Genomic DNA, 13,038 nt, shown 5'->3' with positions numbered 1-13,038 from the left:
TAATGCTAGTCAGCATTTGCTTTCTATGTAGCAATATGATTGTAGCAAACTTCATCTCACACCACAAAGGAATTCCTCGACCCCACAGCCTTAGGTAGATCACGCAGTGTATTGACAGAGGACAGACAATCAAAACACAAGCCTCAGGTTCACTCTCTTTCAGCTGACTCTCTCCAGTCACAGGCTGTTCTGAGAGAGCATTTTACAATAAAGTCTTGTATTGAAACAGTCAATTTCTTTTTGTGTCTCACTTATGAAAGTTCACATTCTCACAAAACAAATTAAAGAAATTAAATTCCATCAAAAGTACAATCATTTTTACATTAATATGATGTAACGAATATGTCTCCATTTGTTAGATCGTACAGGTTTTTTTTTTTTTTTTTTACTGTTGTTGTTAAACATACCTGCAGTTTATTGACAGAGGACGGACAATCAACACACAAGCCTTCAGGTTCACTCTCTTTCAGCTGAAGGATGGATGAGAAAAGACACGTTAAGTAGCCTACCATCCTCCCTAACAGCAACTGCAATTTACTAATACACAGGTCACAAATATGGCTATAAACATACATTTTAACATCCAAATGAAAGCTACACAAAACGACATTTCCACAGATTCAATCCACCAAAATGATATGTGGAGAAACGTATTAACAGGGAAAAACCCGCACTCAAATAAACGGCATATAAAACAAACACGTGCGTTCTGCGTTTATAAAACTCCAAAAATATATTAAACTGTAGGCAGAAAAATGCATATATAAACTTTTTCCGGTTTTATGATGCTTCTATAATTAATTTTAACTTGAAACATTACCTAATACAGCATATTTTCGCTCTTAAATGCAGAGTACTGAAGAGACATGGCTGTTGTATGCGCCTGGTCCATTACCAATGACGTCACTCACAGAACAAACTCAAAATATTAATTATAAATACAAATAAATATTTTCCCTGTCTTGCAGAACAAAATAAAGATGATATTGATGATGTAAGTAATTGTTATTGTTTATTGTCTATTTAGCCAATTTAATAATTAAACAAATGTTTGCTGGAAAAGTTACCAGGAAAACTCCAAACACTACATGAATATCCTGCTAAACATATTTTATCATATATAGAAGGCAGAAAACCATAAATATTCAGAACAATAAAAGGGCCCCCCCTAAATGATGACAGAATTATCAGTTTTATGGGTCCATTGGGAAAGAGTCATTGTCATGTTTACACAACAACACTACACACATTCCTCTCGCAGTGAGAATGGCTGATTCTCTGTGTCCCTGGCTGATGATCTGCTGACTGATGGAATGAGCAGGATAAGTAGGCCAGTGAGCAAGCAGAGGAAGGCAGCAGTGGGAGCCAGCATAAAAGACGGACCATAGTGCACAGTGAGCTGCAGATGAGGGCACACTATGTGTCTGCGCTGGAGGCCGTACCTCTCTAAAGAGTCCGAGACCTGCACCCACACAACAAACAACAGCACTACCGACATGATTAAGACACCTGCATATGAAAAGAGAGAACATTTGAGTAAAATCACTGTTGAATCACTACCAGGTACGTTTTTTTTTTTTTTTTTTACTTTCAACTACAACTTATTTTTCTCACCCCCAGTTATAAAGAGAGCCCCTCCAGCCTCATAAAGGCGATGGCTGGTCCCTGCGGTTGCACAGATTGTGACAAACCCACCAATCATCACAGAGAGGACTCCCAGAACAAATATAACACACCAAAAGCTCCTTTGCACTGACAATGGAAAATCGATTTTTGTTACTTTGACCTCACAGTAAATGAGAAGGAATTCCATCATATTGTCAACATACTGTAGTGTAGAGCAAACTGCTGCTCGAAATCTCACCTGTAACAGAGTCAGAGATTCGAATCTTTGGAAGTCCTGAAATGGGAGCATGTGACAAGTAGGCTGGCATGCAAAACTTCTGGGATGGCTGATTGGCTGGTGAAAAATGAAGCAGTGTGTTTACAAGAAAGAGCAAATAGTCAGGTGTTGTGCTTCATCTGTAGAAAAAAAGGTCAAGTTACATCAGGCATGTTCATTTAAAAATACGTGTCAGCAAAAATGTAGTGCTTGTAAGAAATTCTAGCTATGTATAGAAAGGAGGAAGTGAAGTGCAGATGTGCTCAGATTAGAAAGTATACTTTGCATTCAGAAAGTATTCAGACACCTTCCTCTTTTTTTCACATTTTTCAAAATTTTCAAGCCTTATATGCTAAAATTCTACACTAAAAACAAGTGCAAGTTTATCAAAAAGAAAGATGAGATATCACATTGGCGTAGCCTACTGTATCCCTATTTAGACCCTATGGCAATTTCAGAGAAATTCAGACTGGTGTATAGGAAAAACAGCATTTAAAACCTTTTAGCACAAGGCTACTACATAATAAAATACAAAAAAATGTGTCACGTTATGTTGGTGTATTGGTTTCCTTTTCATGGACTTTTAGTTTGTATTGCTTTATTTCCTGTGTTTTCCTTCCCTTGTCTTGCAATGCATCTGAAATCGCATACGGTGTAAGTATAGGTGTATAGTGTATAGTAAAGAAGTATTCGAATTTCGGCGCAGTGTTGGTTTCTAGTTTGTGTTCCTTTGTTGTCATGTACTTCACAGCTTGTATTTAGTTACTGTAGTTCATTACATTGCGTATATGGGCCATTCTACAGAATTGGTTCAAAATCAGAGTTGGAAACATCTTGAAAAATACGTATTTTTCCACAAATTTTGTATGTATGCAAATTGTAATATCCAAGTTACACATTTCTAGTAATTGCGTAGCTAATTCTCATATTGTATTTTCAGAAAGTTTTTAAATATTTTTCCTCTCCCCAAATTGGTCACTACCGAAACACAATAATATATGTATAATCTAATAAGGGTTATATCGACCTATTAAGATTTTGTTTACATCTACGTTAAATAAATATATAAATATTTTTTGCTATTTTATTAAAAAGTTTTCACAAGTAAATCAATAACAATGATTATTTTAACAATATTTCAAGTGTAATTTATGAAATGTGTTGTATTTTGAATCCAATCTTTCTTTGTATAAGGCATAAAGTTAATCATACTGATTTCAAAGTTAAGGATTCATTAGTTTGAATATACATTGAACCAAACACTTTCACAACATCTTAGTTGGTATTTCAATATACTTTATTTTTGACAAAACATCCCATGTTTCAGTCGTGACTGCACATTTTCGGTATAGTGACAGTAATGTTTTGGTTGCGACCACATCACATTACAGAATTTTAACTTGCATATTAAACACTACTAAAACAGACTGTGTTCCCATGCCACTTGCCATGCCTCTTGCATCCACTCATTCATACTAATGTTGTAAGGTTATGTGTTTCCTTTTGTCACCACCAAAACAATGATATCACCTATCTTAGATCTGAGGCATTTGAACAAAGCTCTCATGAGGCGACCGTTCAAAATGCTTACGACCAGACAAATCCTCGCGCAAGTTCGCCTGAGGGACTGGTTTATCTCTCTCGATCTGAAAGACGCATACTTCCAGATCCAAATAATACCCCGTCACAGGCCATTCTTGAGATTCGCCTTCGACGGTCAGATATATCAATACACCATCCTTCCATTTGGCCTGTCCCTAGCACCCTGTACATTTACGAAGTGCATGGACGCGGCTCTCGCTCCCCTCAGAAGTCAGGGCATGCGAATATTGAACTATTTGGACGATTGGTTGATTCTAGCACAGTCAGAGATAGAATTTATATCTCACAGAATGTTGCTTCTCAGCCATCTGGGAAAATTGGGTCTCACGGTCAACTGGACCAAGAGCTCATTACTGCCCAGTCAGACAGCCTCTTTTCTGGGGATAGAACTGGACTCCGTATCTATGACGGCCCGCCTGCGTGCGCGCCGTGTCAGACTCCTGGCCGCGTCATTCCAGACGGGCAGCCTTGTTCCCCTGAAAACTTTTCAGAGAATGTTAGGCTGCATGGCCTCAGCTTCAGCAGTACTTGCTACGTATGCGCCCGCTACAACACTGGCTGAATGCACAAGTACCACACCGAGCTTGGGCTTCCGGCGGTCTGCGTATCAGAGTGACTCAGAGCTGCGTTTCAGCTCTGGAGCCCTGGATAGCGGCCGAATGGTACCAGTTGGGAGTGATAATAGGAGCGATCTCGTACCGGAAGATTATCTCGACAGACGCATCCAACCTAGGTCGCCATTGCGGCGTTCGCAGAGTTGACGCACGGCCAGTCAATAGGAAGGAACGAGTTCGTCATCCGCTTCCTTAGAGGAGCTAGGAGGATGAACCCCCCGCGATCCTATTTGGGATCTTTCTATGGTCCTGGAGGCCATGAAAGCACATCCCTTTGAACCTTTACAGACCATGGATCTGAAATACCTTTTGCTCAAGACCGCTTTTCTGACAGCCCTGTCATCAGTCAAGCGTGTGGGTGACTTACACACATTATCTGTTAACGCCGCGTGTCTCGAGTTTGGACCTAATGACTCTAAAGTCATCCTCAAGCCGAGGCATGGTTATGTCCCCAAAGTGCTTGGCACTCCCTTCAGAGCGCAGGTTATTACATTATCGGCCCTGCCGGGATCCGGTAGCGAAGTCGATGTTAACCTTCTTTGCCCTGTTAGGGCGTTAAGGGTTTACATTACGCGCTCCTCTGCCTTCAGGTGCTCGGAGCAGCTCTTCGTTTCGTTTGGTGGGCGCGCCAAGGGCCTCGCCAACTCGAAACAGAGTCTGTCCAGGTGGATTGTGGACGCTATCGCGGCAGCGTATGCGTCTAAGAAACCTGCAGTGCCCCTTGGGCTTCAGGGCTTATTCCACTAGAGGCATGGCCTCCTCGTGGGCTTGGTCCAGCGGGATTTCTATTCACGACATTTGTATGGTGGCAGGCTGGGCCTCCCCCCTCTACATTTGTTAGGTTTTATAACCTAGAAGTTCCTGCCCTGCAGGCTAGACTTTTGTCAGTCTAAGTTACGAGTATGTTCTGCTCAGATTCATTCACGCGCAGGCTACTTTCACATTAATCCTAGCTCTCCTGGATGAACTGCACTATAGGGTATCCCCTTTTCAGTATGGACCGGCTGCGCTTCTCTGTATTCCCTGCCACATAATACTGTGTGCTTATGTACTTGTACTGGCCCACTCAGGTTGGCCGTGTTATTCCCACTAATCTGTGTTCCCCGGGTGTGCCCCTGGGACTATATGTGGTGGATGCTTGCCGCGCACGGCGTTGACAAGGGGTTCCTGTAGCGTAAGCAACTTACGCAATACGAGAGAACCTCTCGTAAGAGAACGTACTCGGTTACTAACGTAACCTCGGTTCTCTCTAGAGAGGGAACGAGTATTGCGTAACCGGCCGTGCTCGTGCCTCGAGCTGGTCTCGCTTCAGTCGATGAAAACCAGGTAAGCGGCTCCCGAGCCCGTCTTTTATATGCTAAAGCCACGCCCATTCTGGCGGGCTATGACGCGTGAGAGCGCGAATCGCTCCCATTGGCGTGATGCCACGCAAGAATCAGTGGTAGGCTGCTGCAGTTGCCGCAGAGCAGCCAATGGCCCTGTCCCAAATGGAACCCTAAGCACTCGCGGTCTTCCTCTGAGTCCTCACTTTCGTGACGTAATGCCGCTTTGACTGTCGGGAAGAAGTCTGCTGCGGAGCCCGCATTAGCGCGGGCTCGGCAAAAGTACGCATCAAGGGCACAAATCGACCACATGGGGGCGCTCGCGAGCACCCTTCTGAGATCTAAAAATGAGAAATGGGACACACTGCGGTCTCACGGACTTAACGGACACGCGCATGCGGCAGCCATTGTAAGTCCACAAGACCGAAAGTGCACATGAAGTGCGCTAGATAGCCCGCTCTAGGTCTGCTAGCTGCTGCAACACGTTGACAATAAATACAAAATTAAGGATAATTCTTTGGCTTCAATATCTCGAGAAAAATAGTTTTTCTCTCTAGAGAGAACCAAGGTTACGTTAGTAACCGAGTACGTTTTATAGTGACGTTTTGTAATGCACACAGATTTTCAGATTTTTTAACACATTTACCTCAAAATGATGGGACCTATCAGCTATGAGAGATCAATCTCTATATATTTATATTTAGTTTACTTATAATAATTATGTTTGTTGACTTGAAATGTTTTTTTTTCTATTAAGTTCCACGTAATTATGTCTCAGCTTAACAGTACAAAATCCTAACACGTTGTCTAAACACAAACCACTTATGTTAAGTAAAAGATTCTTACATCCAGAGGGTGGCAGTATAGCACGACGCCAACTGCCATTTTGCCCTAAATTTATTTGATTGTGTTCAATCTGCTTAAATATATGTAAAATTTAAGTTTACTTAATCTGTTTGTGTTGGATTACATTAATGATTTGTGTTGCATTAACTGAAACTGAGCGGTGCTTGTAAGTTCCCAGCATGCTTTGCATATGGTTGAATTAAGAGAGAATAAATGTTAAAATTAAGTGTTATTTTATGTTTTATTTGAGAAAATTAGAAAAGGGGAAGACTTGATATGTGTAATTGTTTAATGTTCAATTACATTGGAATTATTAGATCCATTTAAATTACAGTGGGTTGATTGTGGAGAAGAGTGGAGCATTTTGTTAGTCTGTGGACTGATTCAATTGCTGTTGACTGCTTTGGTTGAAGGAGAATGTAATTATTAGCATTTTAGATGCTAATATGTGCTACTGTTAGCAAATAGCTAGCTACAGTCTATCAATTTAATTCTGTGTCACTAAACTAAATTAAATCTTAATGGATGAATGAATGTAAAAAAAATGAATACCTGAATCATGTCAGGGAGCCTTTAAAAATTCACTTTGAGACTACTTAAATGGGTCACTTAAAATTACTTAATTCCATGGTGTTGAAGTTACATGAACAAATTATGTGGAACCTGTTGACATAAAAAAGTTAATTAAAGCCAACATATTGCAGACTTGAAAATGCAGGACACATTTTTTACATGTTTCATGATAAATATGGTTTTTTATGGGTTTTTTGGGGGTTGTGGGACAGCAGTTTGCACCAATTCTTTAGAATGGCCCATATATAAACTTCTGTTGTCTTAGTTCATGGTCTTGTGTTGGTTGTGTATGGAGCACACTGTTATGTTTTGTTTCTGTGTTATATCACACTTTTGTTTTAAGTTGAGCTGTTTATATGATCCATATCATCATCTGTATAATGTACAAAATGTATCATCTGTATAATGTAACAAAATTAACTTCTTTTTTTTTTCAAATGCAAGCAATTTAACAAGCAATTGTGTAATTGTTTTTAAGTTCCAAGTTGCATGCCAAGTACAAAAGGAGTTGACCTACTGATCCAGAAAGCCAGCATATCCTGTTCTCCATTTGTACCGCTATAGGAACATCTCCAAAAGAGGCCCTCATGGTAGAACAGGGTGTTTTCAGCCTGAATGTCTGGTTGTTTTTGAGAGATATCCTAATAATAATAAAAAAAACTACATATAAAAATCAATTTAAAATTGATATTATTCAAAAATAATTATCTTGCTGAAAGGTCACCACTGCATTTGGGGCCACTTACAAACTGTTCTTTGAAGAGCCCCAAATATTTGTTCTGTGGCAAAAGTTTCTTTCTTGTTTCAATTAAACATATCAACTACAATACGATGTAGGTGAAACGCATGCGTGTAGACAGGCAGATAAAGACAAGGATGAAAAAAGTTCCAACACACGGTTTAATAGAATAATCCCAACAGGTATGAGTCTAAACAGGCAGCAGGGTACACACACACATAACTTGAAACGTAGACCAAACAGAAAATGAATGTGAGGGATAAATTTATAAAGCAAACACAAACGAGGATAATTTATAGAACACAACTGACACGGATGAAAGTCCATGAAAACAACACTAAACAGAACATAATGTGACAGTAGGCTTATGATTCTAATGGTATGAAGGATTCATTTATTCATTGTATGCCTTTCAGATAAAGCTCTGTATTGCTGAATTCTCAGTCACTTGATTGTATAGTTAAAGTCTAATAAAACACATGAACAAATAATTTTAACACATGGCAAATATGTCCGATCCTTACCTCTGTGACTCTGAAAAAAGCCGCATGATCACACGATTCAAATGCCATAAGCCAGTAATCAGACCCAAGAGATCCCAGGACGAACACTGAGCTTAGAGCTCCAAAAAATCCAGCCAAGAACCGTAAAACTACAAGACGCATAGCTGCTGAAAAAATAATTTTCTTGTCAGTCTCTTAATCAAATTTAAATGCTCACATTACTAGTTTGTTTGTGTTAGGCCTACCAACACTGTCCAGCTGCTTTGTTAATCATCGGTCCACATTATTTCTTGTCCTTCAACCAATGTTTCGTTATATCTCCCTCCGGTGTGGCCACTCTGTAATGACCAATGATAAAAAAAGACCAGACGGCACTATTCTTAGAGTCTGTAGAGGACTCATAAGTCTGACCCAGTTCAGCAAAATAAATCCAAACCTATCCATCAAAATAATCATCTTTTTATGTAACTGAAGAGACATATGTGTGACTGATATGTTTCATCAATGACAGTAGCATTTCTGAAATCAAGTTAAACTGTGTAATAAGAGACTGGATTTTCATGAACTTAATCTGGTCTGGTGAGGTAATGGAATAGAAAATAGCATCTGTCATCATGCATTACTGGAGTCAGTATTTGGTTTCCTTCTTTAATAAAAATAGCTGTATGACTATGAAAAGTTTATTTAACTGTGAAATAGATCTACATATATTTCAAGACACTAATGTCCTAATTAAATGCATTCATGTATACTTGAGAAATCTGTGCTGAAATATTGTGCTGAAATATTAACGTGTTGTGTGTTTTATATAATGTGAAAACAAAATGCATAAGTGTTACACCTGCATGACAGATTACTCTTCTGTCATCACAGAGCAGTGGTCTTAATCTTTGCCAAGACAATAAATCATTTCAGGACAGACATTAAGTTTAGAGCACCATAATTCTGAATGTGAAAAGAATGTAGTTAGCATGCATGAGGTCAGTGTATATGCAAATAGAATAATTTACCACTATTAAAGTTATTCAACATGACGATACATTTTAAATATGTCTGGTTTAAGCAGATTACCCTTGTTTTGCATGAGTGGCAATATGAAATAAATACACATGTAGGTATATTAAATAGGCATCCATTTGTCTGCACATATTCACAAAGACAAACAGCACAAACTTAAAAATTTGTCTGGCTATTAGAAATTTGATTATTTAAAAAAAAACTGCTTAAATTGAGTAATTTAAGTGGCTTGCATAACTGGATTTGTTAGCAAGAACAGATAAAAAGAATGGATAAAAAGTAAAAGTATAAGCTCTGCATGTCAATTCTAAAATGAACTGGAATCTACTAGAATAGCATAAATATAATTTCCATATAATGTAAAATATAATTTCCATAATATAATTTCCATAGTTTCAGTATGGGTTAGACTTCCTCATTTTGTAATAGTCTAATAAAGTAATTTTTAATAGGCAAAGGACTAGGATGGATCATGCAGCACTTGTCCCATTGAATGCACAAGGTGGTGGTATTCTGTAAAAATGGGAATTTGGTTCCGTCATCATACAGGCTATGTTTACCTGAAACACGAGTGAAATGCTAAAGATGTTTTAATGATACGCAGGAAGGTAAATTGACCTGTTAAGAGTTCAGCCAAGTCTCAGCCAGGACACTTTCTCTCTGCCCGAAACTCTCCAGCAAAAGCTCTATTCACTCTCCAAATCACTTACAGATAAAATCAGAAGTCAAATAACAGCAGCAGATAATGGACGGTTTGAATCTCACGTTAAAATTGTAATAACACAAGAAAAAACATCAGTCTACACTAATCTTTTACTCAGATAAAGTTTAAACAAATGTGCAGGTTGGATAAAAGTTCAGCTTTCTTAGCAGTTTGTTTGTGATATGATGGTGCAATTGCATTCTCTACAATGGGCTCACGCTCATTCCTGTGGTATCTTGCTGATTAAAAAGCACAGTCGCGTCATCTGATTTAAATCACAAAATCTTATTTGAATGTTTAAAATTTAATATTTAAAAATAATAGGTAATTTACAAATATAACCGTGATAGGCAGAGCAGCAAAATGACCTCATACAGATAAACTAAAATGTCTTCCTATTCATGGGAAAATATGGTATTATACGGTTAAATAACAATGTCATACTGTTGCTGGTCAACATGCAATGAAGTGATCAAGTTCTCCCATAATGCACTGCAAAAAAGTAACAGTTACTAGTGTAACCCTTGTTCCCTGGCAGAGGGAACTGAGACGTTGTGTCAAAACCAATACTAGGGGTTGCACTTGGGACTCTGAAACACCTCTGATACTTCAAAATAGGCCAATGTAAATTGGTGAGTGAAACTTGCATGCCACTTGCATCCACTCATTCAGGTTTGTGCTGAGGAGCAGTTGAGAGTTGCACAGACTAGTCGACTTTAATGCACTGCCATGACCCTTTAAGCTTGACGTCAACTAGTCGCTGACCATGAACTATAAAGGGCACAACAGGATAAGAAATCAGTTAAAAACAGTTAAAATGACAAATATATGTACATGTATACTCCGAGAGCACTTCTCAAGATATGTTTGATTCTACCATCTGGATGCTCAAAATTGACCGGGTGAATGCACTATTTAAACCGCTTATTGTACATGTAAGTTATTCGCCCTTCTGCACTGATGCTTTGTAACTCACACACGTACAGACAGTAGCTCACACATCACATGCAGATCACATGCAAAGACGCTGCCAGGTAGAATTAATTCACAAAGGCAATTGCTATCTCACTAATGCATATAAATGTAAACTTTGCTGTGCTACTTTATCTGTATCTGATTTAGAACGAGCAGAAATCTGTGAAAAATATGAAAAACGACCTAAAGACAAAAGAACTGATAAAAATAGGCACTTATGTAGGATCAATAGCCTTGTGGGCAGCGCTGTGTCATATGCCAAAGCTGTGCACAAGGCAACCTGCGTTCGAGTCTCAGCTTTGTGTCAAATCCGACACTAGGGGTTCCTATTTTTATTTTTATTTTTTATTTTTAACCAGAAAAGTCCCGTTGAGATCCAGTATCTCTTCTGCCAGGGAGTCCTGGTCAAGATGGCCAGCGAAAACAAAACAACATAAAACCACATAATAAACAAACACAAAACACCAAAATCGAATAAATCTATAAATCAAAATCTAATAAACTATGCAAATCATACGCAGATAATTAAAACACTGAAATTGTTTATAAAAACAAACTTTAAAATATTTTTAAACAGATCAAGAGATGGTACTTATTCCATGTGTACCCTGAAGCTCATTCCATGCATGTGGAGCATAATTGGAAAAGGCAGATCTACCTGGCTCTGTGTGGAAAATTTACGTCTTAAGTAATAAAAAATTCTGTTGATCTGGTATTATATACACTAGTACAATATGTCAACAAACTAGATATATACTGTGGTTACTTTTCCAGAAACGCTTTTAAAATGAAAATTAGAATATTGTTTTTCCTCCTTAATAAAAGTGAAGTCCATTGTGTCATTTCAATGATGTGTACGGACACTTGCACCAGTTACAAATTATAAAGCAGTGTGATATTGTCACAGTTCACCCTAGTCACCATCCTCTTCACTACACTTCCAAGCATCCATCCTGGTTCCCACCAGCGATCTCCCATGATCTCCCAGTCTCCAGCACCTTCCTCAATCACCCTTTGGACTCCACTACCCTGCTCACCTCATCACATCCTTTGTATTCAATAAATATCACCATTCACCATCATTCTTCCTCTCCTGTGTCTCCATGTACTCTAACAGATAGACTGCATCCAGTTTTCCAAAAGTGCAAAATATTCAAAGGTGCATGCAAATATATTACATCACCATAGTCCAATACTGACAAAAAGGTACTTTGTACTAATTATTTTCGAACAGTAAAGAAAACACATTGTTTAAGTGAAAATAAAAACCTAACCTTTGTCTGAGTTTTTTTCAAAAGGCTATCATTATGCATACCAAAAGTCAACTTATCCTCAAGCCAGATACCAAGATATTTATAAGAGGAATCCTCTACAGATGGAGCCATAGTATAGATGATAGTATCATCTGCATAAAAGTGTACATTTGCTTGCTCTAGTCCTACACCAAGTAAATAAAATATACCAAATATAATTGGTCCCAAAATAGATCCTTGAGGAACATCTTCCTTTACTATTAGAGGAGTATATAATTATCTACTGACACACACTGAGTTCTTCCAGTCAAATAGTTTAGCCCAATGTAGCCCAGTGTAGCCCAGCCCGCAACTCTACAGATGTCTGCCAATGACGCACCGTTCGCCAGAGATGAAGAGGCTGCAATGCCTTTGGTTGAGTGAGCTCTGAGCTCCAAGGGACAAGGTATGCCTTGGACTTGGTAAGTCAGACGAATGGCGTCCACTCTCTAGTAAGGTATTCTTTGTTTGGAGACAGCCTTCTACTTCTGCTGACCTCAGAAACAGACAAAGAGCTGATCAGATCTTCTGAAGCTCTGTATGCAGTCCAGGTATATGTGCAAAGTGTGCACTGGGCACAACAGAGACAGGACTTGGTCTCCCTCGTCACGAGGGAGCACATCCAGATTCACCACTTGGTCCCTGAATGGAGTAGTGGGAACTTTGTTAGCTTTTTTAGCTGGGCCTGTGTCTCTAGGCCAAACTCTAGGCACGAATCGCTAATGAAGAGGGCTTGCAGGTCCCCCACCCTCTTGACGAAGGTGAGCGCGGTCAGGAGGGCCATCTTCATGGAGAGGGCATTGAGCTCGACTGACTCCAAGGGCTAAAACAGATCTCTCTGTAAGGCCTGTAAAACAAAGGGAGATCCCAAGAGGGAATGAGGTGCAGTCTTGGAGGATTCAATTGCAGCCATGTACACCTTGAGGGTAGAAGCAGACAGCCGCTTCTCTAGGCCTTCTTGGAGGAAGGA

The 13,038-nt window shown here is 39.2% G+C and overlaps 1 protein-coding gene across 2 annotated transcripts; it reads right to left on the bottom strand.

The window, feature by feature from the left end:
* Positions 1–991: 991 nt before the first annotated feature.
* On the bottom strand, positions 992–8,602 carry tmem182b (transmembrane protein 182b). Of its 2 annotated transcripts, none has more exons than XM_084424790.1 (6): positions 8,327–8,602; positions 8,103–8,248; positions 7,357–7,480; positions 1,865–1,960; positions 1,615–1,752; positions 992–1,509 (listed from the first exon to the last, which is right to left on the bottom strand). In XM_084424790.1, the coding sequence occupies exons 2-6, from the start codon at positions 8,241–8,243 to the stop codon at positions 1,241–1,243; spliced, it is 768 nt and encodes a 255-aa protein (XP_084280916.1). In that variant the 5' UTR covers positions 8,244–8,248; positions 8,327–8,602; the 3' UTR covers positions 992–1,240. The 2 variants fall into 2 exon arrangements, with proteins under 2 accessions (XP_084280916.1, XP_084280917.1); XM_084424791.1 differs by having other exon boundaries at positions 8,103–8,245; positions 8,327–8,412.
* Positions 8,603–13,038: the final 4,436 nt, after the last annotated feature.

The sequence above is a fragment of the Rutilus rutilus genome, assembly GCF_951802725.1.
Source record: "Rutilus rutilus genome assembly, chromosome: 12".
In the NCBI taxonomy this organism is placed as follows: Eukaryota; Metazoa; Chordata; class Actinopteri; order Cypriniformes; family Leuciscidae; genus Rutilus; species Rutilus rutilus.
Note: the sequence above shows the minus strand (reverse complement) of the source record. Positions and strands in the feature narration are given on the sequence as shown.